Source organism: Xyrauchen texanus, chromosome 5, assembly GCF_025860055.1.
Source record: "Xyrauchen texanus isolate HMW12.3.18 chromosome 5, RBS_HiC_50CHRs, whole genome shotgun sequence".
In the NCBI taxonomy this organism is placed as follows: domain Eukaryota; kingdom Metazoa; phylum Chordata; class Actinopteri; order Cypriniformes; family Catostomidae; genus Xyrauchen; species Xyrauchen texanus.
In genome coordinates, this window is record NC_068280.1 from 11,784,897 (window position 1) to 11,799,391 (window position 14,495).

Below are 14,495 nucleotides of genomic sequence, written 5' to 3' on the forward strand. Positions count from 1 at the left end.
TAATATAATGTGGAATAGCATTTTCCATGATCTTTTCAGATAAAAGAGCTTGACGAACTAGGAAAACCCTCTGTAAGTTCCAGAACTCAAAACTCCCTCCTACGTCGCCCATTAATTGAAACTAAGCTGCAAAAAAGTTACTAAAAAAAGAGGAAAAAATAAATATATATATATACTGTATATATTCGACTAGTGATATGATGAATATGGTAAGTCTATTTTTTCTCATGCCTCTCAAATGTATAATGAGACTTCATTACACTGGTTGTGCTTGATAGTTAAGTATGAATCTTACATCAAAGTCCTTCTCAGCAGAATTCCTCCTTCGGGTCAATTTGTGTATATATCACTTCTTTGCTCTTGGCAGAGTTAGAGCATCCGTTGTGCTGGTGGTTGTGAAGGCTCTTCCTGGCAGGGTGGGTGGAAGGCTCTGAGGGGTCACACACAGCGACAACGGTGGTCTCCATTCGCGAAAGCATGTACATGCTGCTCTGACGTGCTACTTTAAGCCGCATGGCTCGGAGCTCGATCTCGTCATAGTCAGACACTTGCACAAACGGGCACCAGCGGAAAACCAGTTTAAAGCCGGCCCGGAACCTGAGCCCCGAAGAGAAAAAGATCAGACTGAAAAACTAGACAAATTTATGGACAAGCAAGACAATATTATAAAATATTGTATATTCATGCATATACTTGAAAGATTAGGGATGAGCTTTTTGTCTTCCCATGTTCCACTCAACATATTACAGAGTGATTCTCATTAAAACATGGTCAGGTCACATTTCACCCCAAAATCAAAAGAAACAAACCAAGATATTACATTTTGCATAATGAAAATTAAGCCCACTGTAGGACCATTGTGACATTATTTTCTTGATAATTAAGCACATTCTCCTCCCAAATTCTTATTACTGTAATGCTAACATATCATACTGTACCAAACTATCTGTATTAGTATTGGTAAATGTTGTTATGAATAATCGTATATCAGTATCGGCAAACAAATTTTGCATTGGTGCTTCCCTAGTTCGGATGTTTTATGTTTTGTAATTCTTATTATATTCAAAAGGTGATTCTCATTAGATTCTTATTACTGTTAGACTATACTTTTTTTTTTTTTTACAGTATTACATACTTTTTTTTACAGTATTACAGTCTTGTTCATAGTGCATTAACTCATTTTAAGGTATACATTTTTTAATAATAATTTTTTTTTATTAGTATATGTTGAAATTAACATTAACCAAGATTAATTAATGCTCTAAAGTGTTGTCCATTGTTAATTCATGTTAACTCATGTAGTTAACTAAAAAACAATTAAAACAAAAAATTATATTGACTCGTCCCTCCTTTTCTTTAAAAAGATCAGAAGTCAAAGATGCAGTGAGGCACTTACAAGTGAAGTGAATGGGGCCAATTTTGTGAGGTTTTAAAAGTTGATATGTGAAGTACATTTTATATTCAATATTATAATTTTATAAAAGCACTTACATTTATATGTAGGCCTATTATTTGAGCTGTAAAGTTGGTTTAATTGCCATTTTTACAGTCGTTTTAAGGTTTGTTAACATTACATTGTCATGGCATCTATTGTGGCTTTACTTTTGAAATAGTGAGTAATTTAAGGTTTACGGATTTGGACCCATTCACTTCAATTGTAGGAGCCACACTGGAACCCAGGTTTTTGCATTTTTTTTGTAAAGAAAAGGAGGATCAACCGATCAAGTAAAAAATAAAATGTTTTGATAAAAGACTATACAACTAATACTACCAAGGTGTATCAATATTTTACCAATAAATTTATCAATAAATTATCAATAATTTACATAATCAATTATGCATTAATATTAATATTATTTTTCATTATGTTTAATGAGAATTATGAGGAAAATGTTTGACATTTTCATTATATTAATGTCACAATGCAAAAAACCTTAATGGTTCAAAAAATATGCTTCATTTTCTTTAAGAAAAATATGATTTCTTATAATAGATAGATTTTGAAATAACATCCAAAAATGTTCTTGAAGATCATTCATTATAATGATTTACATGATCTGCAAACTAGCCTGCTATACTGCCTTTGTGTTACACTGTATAATAAGATGTTTTTCAGGGAAAATATGTTTGCAAATCCCCAAAAATAATTCAAAAAAATCTAAATGTCAATCCACGTCACAGGAGAAGAAAACAAAATTCGTACATCTAGCTAGGTACCAGCTAAACAGTGGCTGCTGCCAGCATAACAAGTCCTACTAGTATTTCTACTAATTGGATACTTTTTGGTTCAATGAACAGCAGTCTGTTTTTGTCACTTCATTCAGCATTTTGATAATGATTCTGCCATGTTTAGTTTTATGGTTACTGCATAACATATGGCTGCAAAGTGTCATGCTCTGGTGGTACTGCATCATAGCAAAATAAACCAAATTAGACCTGAAGAAATTTGATGAGGATCATCTATCTCCCAGTCTTGCATTTCAGCCTTCATTTGAATGTGTTTTTCGTCTGAGGTGCATTTCCATAAAGTCAATGCTATAGCTGTCCCAGTCTGATCAAGTTAATGGAGGATATAGCAACGGTTGCCATGCTGCAATTGGTTGGTTTAAAAAAAAAAAAATAGGCAGAGCTCGATAAAGGTCATAAGCTACATTTTAGGGGAGCTATATAATAGCTCTCACAGTATGTTACAAGCTATTAATTAAACAGAACCTGAGACATAAATTTGATGCCAAGGATTTTCTATACTTAAGAACAGGGCATTCAATTAAACTTCCATGAGGTACGGTTTCTACATTTCCTTCCTAGCAAAGGTTCAGACAATTAAACCTTGCGCCGTTTCAGAAGTCAACATGTTGTATAGCTATTAAATGAAATAAGTAATGAATAGCAAAGCAAAGCACTGTTTCCAGTCCTTTACTTGAACTGATAATAATTGTAAGGGTTCTTTCATTTCGATCATTGATTTATGATATTTCACAGAAGAGGACCATCTCAAGGGTGTTCATAACTGCATGTTAAGTCCTAAAAAACAGCGAAAAACACTCACATTGCTATGATAAAATGCATTTGTGTCATACATCTTTTGTTGTTTTATTAGCCTCTTGGTCGAGAGGGGAGATTGAGAGCTCTCCCTAACATAAAATACACTTCGGTATACATGTCGTACAAGAAAGTGCATTAGTTGCAAGAGTAAATGTGCCAAAGTGTGCTTGCATCTTACCTGCTATTCAGGCAGCAGTAGATAATGGGGTTGTACATGGTGGAGCTCATGGCAAGCCACATGACTGACAGGTAGATCTGCTGAATGAACTTCCATCTAACCAGTTGCTTGTTCAGACCAGTAACAAGGAAATATACGTGGTATGGCAACCAGCAGATGGCAAAGGTCACCACCACGATGATCATCATTTTTACCACCTGAAAATAGTAAATGAGGACAAGAGTGAACTTTTACATGATACATCATATTAGGTATGCATAGCTACCCAAGAAAAAAAAAAAAAAACTCAATATAATTTAAAAAAAATTACAGGACACCAACATCTTTTAACAATGATTTTTCATGACTTTTCCAATGATTCATGATTATTTGGTAAGGATTTTTAAAAATCAATTTCTAGTCAATAACATATAGCATTTAGCATATAGCACCTTTAAGATTGTATTCATATACATACAATTCACTGTAAAAGACCTTCCATGTAACTTAAATTAATAACTTAAAAGAATAGTTCACCAAACAATGACCCATTTACCCACCCTCATACCATCACAGATGTGTATGACATTCTTTCTTGCACAAAACACAAACAAAGATTTTTAGAAGCATATTCCAGCTCTGTAGGTTCATACAATGCTAGTGAATGATGACCAGACCTTTCAAGCTCCAAAAATCCCACAAAAGAAGCATAAAAGTAATCCATACAACTCCAGTGGTTCAATCTATGTAAATATTTAAGTCTTTTCTACAAATCTCCACGTTCACTCTCACTTACACATTCTTTCACATTCGGAAAGTGAAGATTTATAATAAAAAAATAACTGAAATATTGTAGAAATATCTGTTTCTCACCCAAAGTGATTGCATCACTTCAGAAGACATAGATTAAACCACTGGAGTCGTCAGGATTACTTTTATGCTGCCTTTATGGGATTTTTGGAGCTTCACCTTTTGGTCACTATTCACTTGCATTGTATGGTCTTACAGAGCTGAGATATTTTTTTGTTTTTAAATCTTTGTGTACTGCAGAAGAAAATTAGGAGTTTTCATTTTTCAAGTGAACTATCCGTTTAAGTTTAATTGCTTACTATTTAAGTTTTAAATAAAATCAATGGGGATTTACAACTAATTTCAACATATTATTTTACATCTAGACTTAAAAATAACTGATGTAAAATAATGAGTTGAAATTATTTGTAAAGCCTCATTGATTTTACTTATTTTTTACTTAAAAAAATCTAATTACATTTTTTTTTAAAATCTACTATTTCTTGGTCACTTATAAAATGCAAGCCAATTTGTGGCATTGACCATGTAAACACAATTACTTTGGTTCCACTGAAACACATAAGATGCTCCATAAAACAATCTCTGTATTTTAAATAAGAGGGGTGTATATGGTAGAATAGCTCCTTGGAATATAAAGAGAGCAGCTTCAAGCCATTGCAGCATTGCGACGTACCCTATTTCAGGCTTTCACAAGTGAAGAGAACAACGGAGGGCCAATCATATCACAAATGGTTATGAGGCTATATTTAGTCATTATGTTAATTGATTGAGACAATGCCTGTCATTCAAGTTCCATAGCATACAGCACACCCAAAAGGACCAAACAATGTCAGATACCAAAACGTTGGTCATGCCACCAACAAGCTCAGACACGCAGGGCAAAGCGATGCATCTGCAGCAAGAAACAAAACCTCAGGCAATACATTAGAAACAAAACAAGCACACCACATGAGGTCTTTGCTGACTTTCTCGTGTTCTCAGCAAATACGGCACATTTGTGCTCTGCAGTGTGACATGTAAGTGGAAAAAGAGAAAAAGGAAAATTGTGTCATCATTTACTCACCATCTTGTTGTTCTAAACCTGACTTTCTTCAGTGGAGCACCTAACGAGATGTTAGCTGGAATGTTAGCCTCAGTCACCATTTACTTTCATTTAATCTTTTTTCCATACAATGAAAGTAAATGGTAAATGGTGTGAATGTAGACTATATAAAATCAGAGCTGTTGTTTCTGATGCATGACTTTAACTCTAACTGCTCTGCTGTCAATTGTCAAACTCATTTTGTCTAAAGTCATTGTGGTTTTCATACTGTCAGTTTTATTCTGTCCTTAAATATCTGCTCTCTCTTCAAGCAAGTGTCCTTCTGAGCAGAGAGTGCGGTGTGCCTGCAGGAGCTTCTGCCATAACAAATACATTTCCCATTCTTGAAGAGGTGAATTGTTTCCGTAGACACATCCCTATGCCTGATTGGGTGAGCCCCCCGCATCACTCCACCATTACATTTAATCCTATTGTTCGTGCTGTCCCACAGATAGAGAGAGTGGAGGTTTGGTTGGGTCCTCTTCAGTCTGGAGTAAGATCTCTACAATGATAACTACCAGTGTTGGGTAACGTTACTTTTAAAAGTAACTAATTCGAATATTGTGTTACTCCTTAAAAAAAAGTTACTTAATTAAAAAGTAAAATTTTATGGAAAGTAAAGCATTTTTTTTTTGCAATACTTTTTTCTCACAGCCACTTTCTCTGCTGCTATGCGATGCATTACAAATAAGCCATGCATTGCAAACAAGAGACATTACAGGTCTTACTAGCTACAGTACAACACTCATGTCAAAACAACATAGTAAAGAAACAGATATTTAGAAAGTAGGTCTTCATGTCATATTTATGATAAAGCATGAATATGTATGATTTGTTTTTCCATCAACATGGCAGCCAATATGAATAATGAGGGATAACCAATGTCTTACCTAAAGCAATCAGAATCGGTATCAGACTCTGGCTCAAACATGTATGAATGATATTTTTTTAACCATCCTAAGTTTTCAAAACAACCCCATACGTGCATATTGGAGGGGGTGTTTACACTTATCCACATGCAAAGATGTCACCCAATCACAGCAGTGGGAGTTTACACTGAAGTCTTCAAGAACACACGCCCCAAAAAAAACAGAGTTTTTTGATCAGAGACATAAAAACTGGATAGAAAATGACCAATTATTCCAAAATTTTTACTACTTTTAATGAAAATAAATCACACTAACATTATAAGTGGACCTCGAGGAACATCATAAAATAAAATAAAATAAAATACAAATCCAATTCATAACACCATTAAATATTGATCTGTTTCTCACCCACACTTATTATATTGCTTCTGAAGATATGGATTTAACCACTGGAGTCATATGGATTACTTTTATACTGCCTGTAAGTGTTTTGGACCATCAAAGGTCTGGCCACCATTTACTTGCATTGTATGGACCTACAAAGCTGAAATATTCTTCTAAAAATCTTAATTTATGTTCTGCAGAAGAAAGAAAGTCATACCCTGGGATGGTAAGAGGGTGAGTAAATGATGAGAGGATTTTTATTTTTGTATGAACTTTTCCTTTAAAGAGAAAGTAAAGATTTAACTTACACTTCTGTAAAGGGAATATAGTAAACAACTATGCTCCCTGGCTTTTGTGGTGCATTCTGGGAATTTTTTGTGCACTGGAATGGGACAGTCCTAGAAATGGGCAACTCCCTGGTCAGAGCCCTGTCTACTGAATTATGGAGCTACTGTAATTGAGACGCTCCCTGTGGTTCTGATGAAAATGCATTCTGATATTACAATATGAAAGTGGAAATTAGAACTTGGCCGACATACAATTTCAGTATGAACTACATGAAAAATAGCAAATAAACTAAAACCTTACTTCTGCAATATGCCAGAGTTAATTTAATTCATTCATTTAGTGCCGTTGTCATAAAACATGTATGTGGTCATTGCAGTGATCATGCAAAAATGTTGACTAATTTCAAAGACTGAAACAGCAACATCTAGGTACACTTATAATAGAGTCAGTGGGTGTTTCTCAATGTGGATTCTTATGTGTTCTTGTGTTCTCGTGGACTCGTTCATTGTCATCATCCACTGCCGAAGTTCAATTCCAGTACTCAAGAACGCAAGTACAGAGAATGCATAAAAATACTTGGATGCGTTCTTGATCAGGTCAAATATCGAGGATGTACTGGATGGTGACTTGAGCACAAGCACCAATTTGAAGATCCAGAACACATAGCAGCACTATGGTGGCAGACGAAGTACATTTATTGTTGAGCTTTCCCTCAAGAACTTTCTGCTGTAAGCTTGCAAAAGGCGGACACCTTGTGAGAGTTTCCATACTCCATCAACATTTGTTGTTTTGTTGGACATCATTTTAATAAAGTAACATAATTGAAGAAATTAGTGTTAACAGACTTGTTTCTTTAAACACGTCACTAGTCCTGCAAAACCTCACTAATGTGATGCTAATAATGCTTTCATTGGTGTGTGATAATGCTAGTAGTTTTTTGTAGCCATTTGTAGCCAGTGAGAGAGTTACGCAACAAGAATATCAAAAGATCAAAGCTCGCAATAGATGCGTTTTATATCCTCCTGTATTGCGAATTTGCTCTTCCTACACTTGGCAAGACTTGTCTTCATAAGAACGCAAGTCCATTCGCTTCATTTCTATCACTGAGAAACACGTCTCTGGTGACCAAAGTCTACAGTGCCGCTGGACAGGCCGCCTCCGCCCTGCATGCCAAGGCCCTACTGCAAGTGCACCTGGCCAAGGCATTGAAAGAGCTTCACATAGGTAGTACTGACCCCGAAGTGATGCAGGAGCTGCGCTCAGCTACCGAATTCTCCTATGGCTGAATCTGGTCCTCAATGCTCCTATCGCCCAGATCGGCCTATTCGGTGACACTGTTGAGGACTTTGCCCAGCAGCTCTCAGCTGTAAAGAAGCAGACAGAGGCCATCCAGCATATCCTGCTTCCTTAGTGCCCCTCACCCGGAAGTTGGAGGCTTGGCTAGCGCTCTCCAACCCGTTGTGATGGCTGGCCAGGACCATCCGTCTCGGCTATGCGATTCAATTCACCAGCACCTGCCTGGGTTCAGCAGTGTCTGCTTCACCTCGGTGAAGGGCAAGAATGCTGCTGCCTTGCGTGTGGAGATCGCAAACCTTCCGCAGAAGGGTGCGATAGATCCAATCCCTCCAGCCGAGATAAAGAAGGGGTTATACAGCCCTTACTTCATCATGCCAAATAAAGGCGGTGGGTTGCGGCCAATCTTGGACCTGCGAGTTCTGAACCAGGCCTTGCACATACTCCCGTTCAAGATGCTGATGCAGAATGCATTTTGGAGCGCATCAGGCATCAAGATTGGTTCATAGCAGTAGACCAGAAGGACGCGTACTTCCATGTCTCGGTTTTACCTGGGCACAGGCCCTTTCTGTGGTTCGCCTTCGAGGGCTGGGTGTACCAGTACAAGGTCCTACTCTTCGGCATGTCGCCTCGTATCTTTACAAAAGTCACGGAGGCAGCCTTTGCCCCGTTAAGGAAAGTGGGCATTAACATCCTCAATTATCTCAACAATTGGCTGGTTGTGTGCGCACAGGGTCCTAGTGCTCGAGCACGTTTTTTCAGGTCAATTGGTTAAAGAGCAAGCACTCCCCATTTCAGAGCATCTCTTTTCTCAGGATGAAGTTAGACTCAGTCTCAATGATATCGTGCCTCACTAGCAAGTGCGCACAGTCGTGCTGAACTGCCTGAAGTTGTTCAGGCGGAGAACGGTGGTCCAACTGAAACAGTTTCAGAGGCTCCTGGGGCATATGGTTTCCTCAGCAGTAGTCATGCCACTTGGGTTGATGCATATGAGACCGCTCCAGCCCTGGCTTCAGACTTGAGTCCCGAGATGGGCATGGTGCCGTGGCCCACATCGTGTGGCCATCACGCCGATCTGCCGCCACTTCTTCAGCCCTATGACAGACCTTGCATTTTTGCGGGAGGGGGTCCCCTTACAGAAAGTGTCCAGGCACGTTATGGTTAAAACCTAAAAGCTAGGCTGGGGCGCCATGTGCAGCGGGCACACAGCCGTTGGATACTGGAAAAAAATAAAAGAAATAAAAAACAAAACAAACTTGTTGGTCCGGACGGACAAGTAGATGGTAGCGTATATAAACCACCAAGAAGGCTTACACTCACGTCACATGTCGCAACTCGCCCGCCGTCTCCTCCACTGGAGTCAGCAGCAACTGAGGTCTGATTTGGAGTCTATTCGGCGAAGCACAGGTAGATCTGTTTGCTTCTCGGGAATCCCCCCACTGCCCACTCTGGTATTCTCTGATGAGGCTTCCCTTGGCACAGACTCGCCGGTGCACAGCTGGCCCCAGGGGCTACGCAAGTATACATTCCCCCCAGTGAGCCTGCTAGCACAGATTTTGTGCAAGGTCAGGGAGGATGAGGAACAGGTCACCCTCATGGCACCGTACAGGCCCACGCAGACTTGGTTCTTAGATCTCACGCTCCTCACAACAGCCCCTCTCTGGCAAGTTCCCCTGTGGCAGGACCTCCTCTCTCAGGGACAGGGCACCATCTGGCACTTGCACCCAGACCTCTGGAATCTCCATGTCTAGCCCTGGACAGGACATGGAAGATCTAATTAACCTACCACCAACGGTGGTAGAAACGTGGTAGAAATGGGTTGGGGAACTGCAGGCGTTCTCTGTCAGTGACTCCTGCCAGGAGTTCGGTCTGGAGTACTCTCACGTGGTCTTGAGACCCCGACCGGGCTATGTACGCAAGGTTCCCACGACCCCTTTTATGGATCAGGTGGTGAGCCTGCAAGTGCTGCCCCGGGAGGAGGCCGACCCAGCCTTGTCGTTGCTGTGTCCGGTGCGTGCTTTGTGCATCTACTTGGATCGCAAGCAGAGATTTCGACGCTCTGAGCAGCTCTTTGTCTTCTTTGGCAGACAGCGGAAAGGGAACGCTGTCTCCAAACAGAGGCTTGCTCACTTGATCTTGGATGCCATCGCATTGGCATACCAGGCCGAGGGCGTGCCCGCCCCTTTTGGGACTATGAGCACACTCCACTAGGAATGTGGCATACTATTGGGCACTAGGCAATGGCGCCTCTCTAGCAGACATCCAATACCTACGTAAGATTTTATAATCTCTGGGTTGAGCCAGTTTCGTCCCGTGTGTTGTCAGGTAGGAACAGGTAAGTATGCGGGGCAGCTGGCCGGGCGCACCACTTGCATACAGCCCCTTTTCCCTCTGGGAGGGGAAGACGGGCACTTTTTCCTCCATGCAAGTTCATGAGATGGTGGACCCTTTATGTTCTTCCTCCCTTGCCCTGTGGCTGGCAAATTTGGCAGAGGAATTTGTAGCGTTGTTAAATTCGTAATTTTTGGCTTAACAAATCAATTTTAATAATCAGCATCTCAAATATGATGCCAGTCATATTTTAATAATTGACTAATGTATAATTGAAACAAAGATCAGAGGACTACACAAAGCACATACACACTCTCTCTCAATCTTGTGGCATTAAAATTTTCAAATGCATAATTTCCATGAAAAATGTTATTGGATTTGTATTTTATTTTATATATATATATCCTTGTAGTTCTAATTCATCAAAGAACCCATATGATTTTTTGATGGAAATATCATCAGTATTCCACTCCCAAATACTGTACCTGGATGTGTCTGTGACTTGTAAAGACAATGTAATAATATCCCCATCACATTTCAAAGCCTTAGTTCTCACAGATGGATGTAGTACCCGATCTAACACATGAGGTGAAAGTGAGAAGGTATCCTGAGGTAAAAGCAGACCTTATATGATTGCCACTCACGCTGACCTCTAAGCCAATGTTTTCCTCCTGATAAGTCTCCAGACGGAAGCTTGTGCATACTGAGAGCTGGCAGAAGCATCACAGTGTTTGACTCCACAACAGCTTCTATTCTTTGTTTACTCTTATCTCACTCTGCCCCTTCGATTCAGAGATGGAGAAAAAAAAAGTAGGCTCTCACTGAAATAGAAGTTATTTTTATGATTGTTGCTCGAACAAGGAGTGGACAACTGTGGCAACTTGAGATTGCAGATCTTTCTCAAGGTTCTAGATTAAAGAATGGATAATGGCCAGGCATAAAGTGTTGATCAATACACTGATATAGTTCATATCAAGAGAAGGCAGAGAGAGAACAATGAAATGGCACTCTAACCATCTTAAATGTTTTTGCTTCAAGAATGCACCACAAAAGCAAGTGCTGGAAACTTGTCTGAAGATTTAGCTTGTCAGGTTTGCTGGGGCTCTAATATACCAAGAGAGGTACCTGCATATTGGATTCATTAGCATTTTATTGACTGATGACATCACAAAAATGAGCACAGTCCCAAGACCTTTTTCACATCTAATTCACACTTTTAAGAGCCAACATATATACAGTGATATATTTGTGATTTATATGATTCTGGCAAATAAAATACAGTAAAATAAAATAAAAAATGGTCAGAGTACACAGCTACGTTTGAATATCCATCAATGGAGAAACAGACCTTTAGTTTAGTTATGGCAAATGCCCCATGCTAACAAGACAAACCCTGACCCTCTGGTTTGCACCACTAGACAAATGGAAATTATTATGCAAATATTTGAATAATTCATAAAGTTGTGGCAACCAGGACAGCATTTTATAGACAGAGGCATGGGTAAGCTTCTCGTGACGGGTGATACCTTTATTCTCTGTCAGCACGCTTTAGGGTAATAGAAAAGCAAATTAATATCAAAGACTGGTTTTAGAAGGACAGACAGGGGTAGATGCAAATTAGCTCAATCCCACAAGGTGATGATCTCTTTCTGTCCTAAACCATATTATTTTAATACATAAGACTCAGAAACCTGCTTAATTCTTTTAAAATGTGGCTTAACATTCCAATAAAGGAATACAGCCCCATAGAATACTGATGGCTTGCATGGTCAGCTTAGGGGCCCTAGAGGGATGAAATCATGTGACTATTTAGTCAATACACTTTCATTAGGGTAGGCTGCATTATTAATATGTGTACATGTGACTAATTGTTACTGATCCCAGGGATTTGGCATCAGGGTCAAAGCTAGGGGTGTAAATCGGATGTTTCATCACTATACGATCTTATATGGATTCTCTTGGCCTGCGATCTGAAATTTGCCTATACTTCAAATCTGTCGCAATACAATTTCCATTTGAGTCAATTCAGGTCCCTGCTATCGATATTCGGATATTATGTGTCTATTTTACACAATCAATTATAAAAATGTTGCCCTCAAATGCAATCAAAATATAATCTGAAAATTTTATTGAGCTCTCTGAAAAGTGCAAATTTAGTATCCACATTGGTACATCCACAACAAAATAAGATACTACAGATGTTGAAAAAATATATATAGATAATAATCTAAAAAAATAAAGTCACACACAAGTGATCATCAATTATTTGATTACAGCTTATTTTTTTTGTTTAATTCGATTCAAAGTACTTATATACCCATGACTTGTTTCCAACTATCAGTGCTATCTACAGTTTTCTTGGCTACAACATCCACAGTTGTACTGAACTTAAATTTAGTAAGGTTGTTGATGTGTAAAGTCTTATAACTGATGCTAATGCTGGGCAGCAGGTGATTTCTCATTTCCCTCAGATGTTTCACATGATGGTTTGACTGATCCATTGTGCTTTTAATTAGCAAATTCGCATGTGCAATGATATCGATGGATGCACGAATTAATGGAGCATGCTAGCCACTCTGAGTTTGCCAAAGCTCGCATTTTAAAGAGCGCCTGGTTGACACGTGCACATTGATTCTGTCACTGCTCTGGAGATTGCGTTTCCCGGGTAGCCCGGTTGACGCGTTCGCACTGATCCTGTCACTAGTCTGGAGCTCACGTTTTGCGAGAAGCCAGGTTGACCTGCTCGCACCGATCCCGTCACTTGTCTGGAGCTCATGTTTCATGGGAAACCCAGTTGGCGTGCTCACGCTGATCCTGTCACTACTCTGGAGCTCACGTTTCAATGGAAGCAATGGACTAGCAGCTGTACATCATCACATCATTAGCTGGGTAATCCCTAGCCAAACGCATGTAAGCCATTGCTTTATAAGTCTGCTCACAATATATCACATTGCTGTTTCAGTGTGCTAACACAGGCAACCTCCACCACCCCACCACCACAAGTTGAGCCCTGTCCCACACGGGGGTAGGCTCCTCGCCCCTGCCTCCTAGCCAAAGCCAAATTTTTCCAAAGTATAATGAAGGCCAAAGTCCAGTAATGGTCAAAACAAAATTAGTTGACAATAAGAAAACCTCAGCTATGTTTTATTTCCAAAGCTGACACAAGGGTAAATTTAGAAAGGGCTAAAATTATTCCCTGGGACTTGCATGATGACAATAAAAAACATCTGTAAATGGTAGTTAACATTTTCTCGCTTTTATTTTATTGATTTATTTAGCCTTCATGCACACAAAGGAGATGCTAAAATCCATAATTAGGAGTGCTAATCTGCTTGTGCAATCAAACAAATTGTGTGCAAATGTTGTGGGAGTATTGTGGGTGATTTACTAAGAATAGTAAATTCTTGCACAAATAGCCACTCATGGAAACAGGTTGGATACACCAACATTTAAAGGAGGATTTTGCATGTGGACATGTGGTAATCGATGGATTTGCCAGGCAGAAACAGCAAGTTGCAATTAACAACCAGCCTCTCCCAGCTGACAATGAGCATGATCACATGCACAGTAAGATGCCCATAACTATCAAAACCAGCTTATTCAAAAAACTGTGACTACATGAGACTTATTATTCTCAGCTTTTTATGTAGAAAAGTAAATGGCTATGAGCACAACACTTGCACACATTGGATAAGCCGGTAAGACTGCTAAGGTTTACATGCAAAGTGAGACCAGAGGAAGAGGGCAAAAAAAAAATATGAGTGCCGATCGTTTTTTGCTCAGACTGTAAAATAATATTATATTATGTACATATAACATACAGCCTGAGGTCAGGTTCTTTTCAAGGGGCCTCATTCAAGAAACATGAGCAGAATTCATTTTTGTGTAAATCGTTTGTAAAGCCAGTCTGACATAAACTTTTGGATTCTTTACAGTTTTCATATTTTCAAAACATTAGTCAGTACAAACAAAATGTACATCTGCTCATGACCATGTCTAAATTGTGCATAAGATATCCAAATGTGTTGTGTTCTTCAAGACAAACTGCCATGGCTACATTTTGATACAAGTCAAATTAAATAATTAATTTAAAAAAAATTATTACATGAGTGAAATTAATCTAAAAATAATAATTAATAATAAATAAAAAAATTATAATAAAAAAAAAGCTTTTATTTATAAATATTTCTTTGTTGATTGCCTTTATTTGTATTTTTTCCAGCAGAAGTTCTTGACA

General features: G+C 38.9%; 1 protein-coding gene across 1 annotated transcript in view; it reads right to left on the reverse strand.

Annotated features, from left to right (window-relative positions):
* Positions 1 to 308: 308 nt before the first annotated feature.
* LOC127644120 (neuromedin-K receptor-like) overlaps positions 309 to 14,495 on the reverse strand; it is a 64,539-nt gene continuing 50,352 nt past the window's right edge. Inside the window, exons 4-5 of the mRNA XM_052127145.1 lie at positions 3,224 to 3,420; positions 309 to 597 (exon numbers count right to left, since the gene is read on the reverse strand). Coding sequence (XP_051983105.1) covers positions 309 to 597; positions 3,224 to 3,420 — 486 coding nt within the window. The remainder of the gene's footprint in view (positions 598 to 3,223; positions 3,421 to 14,495) is intronic.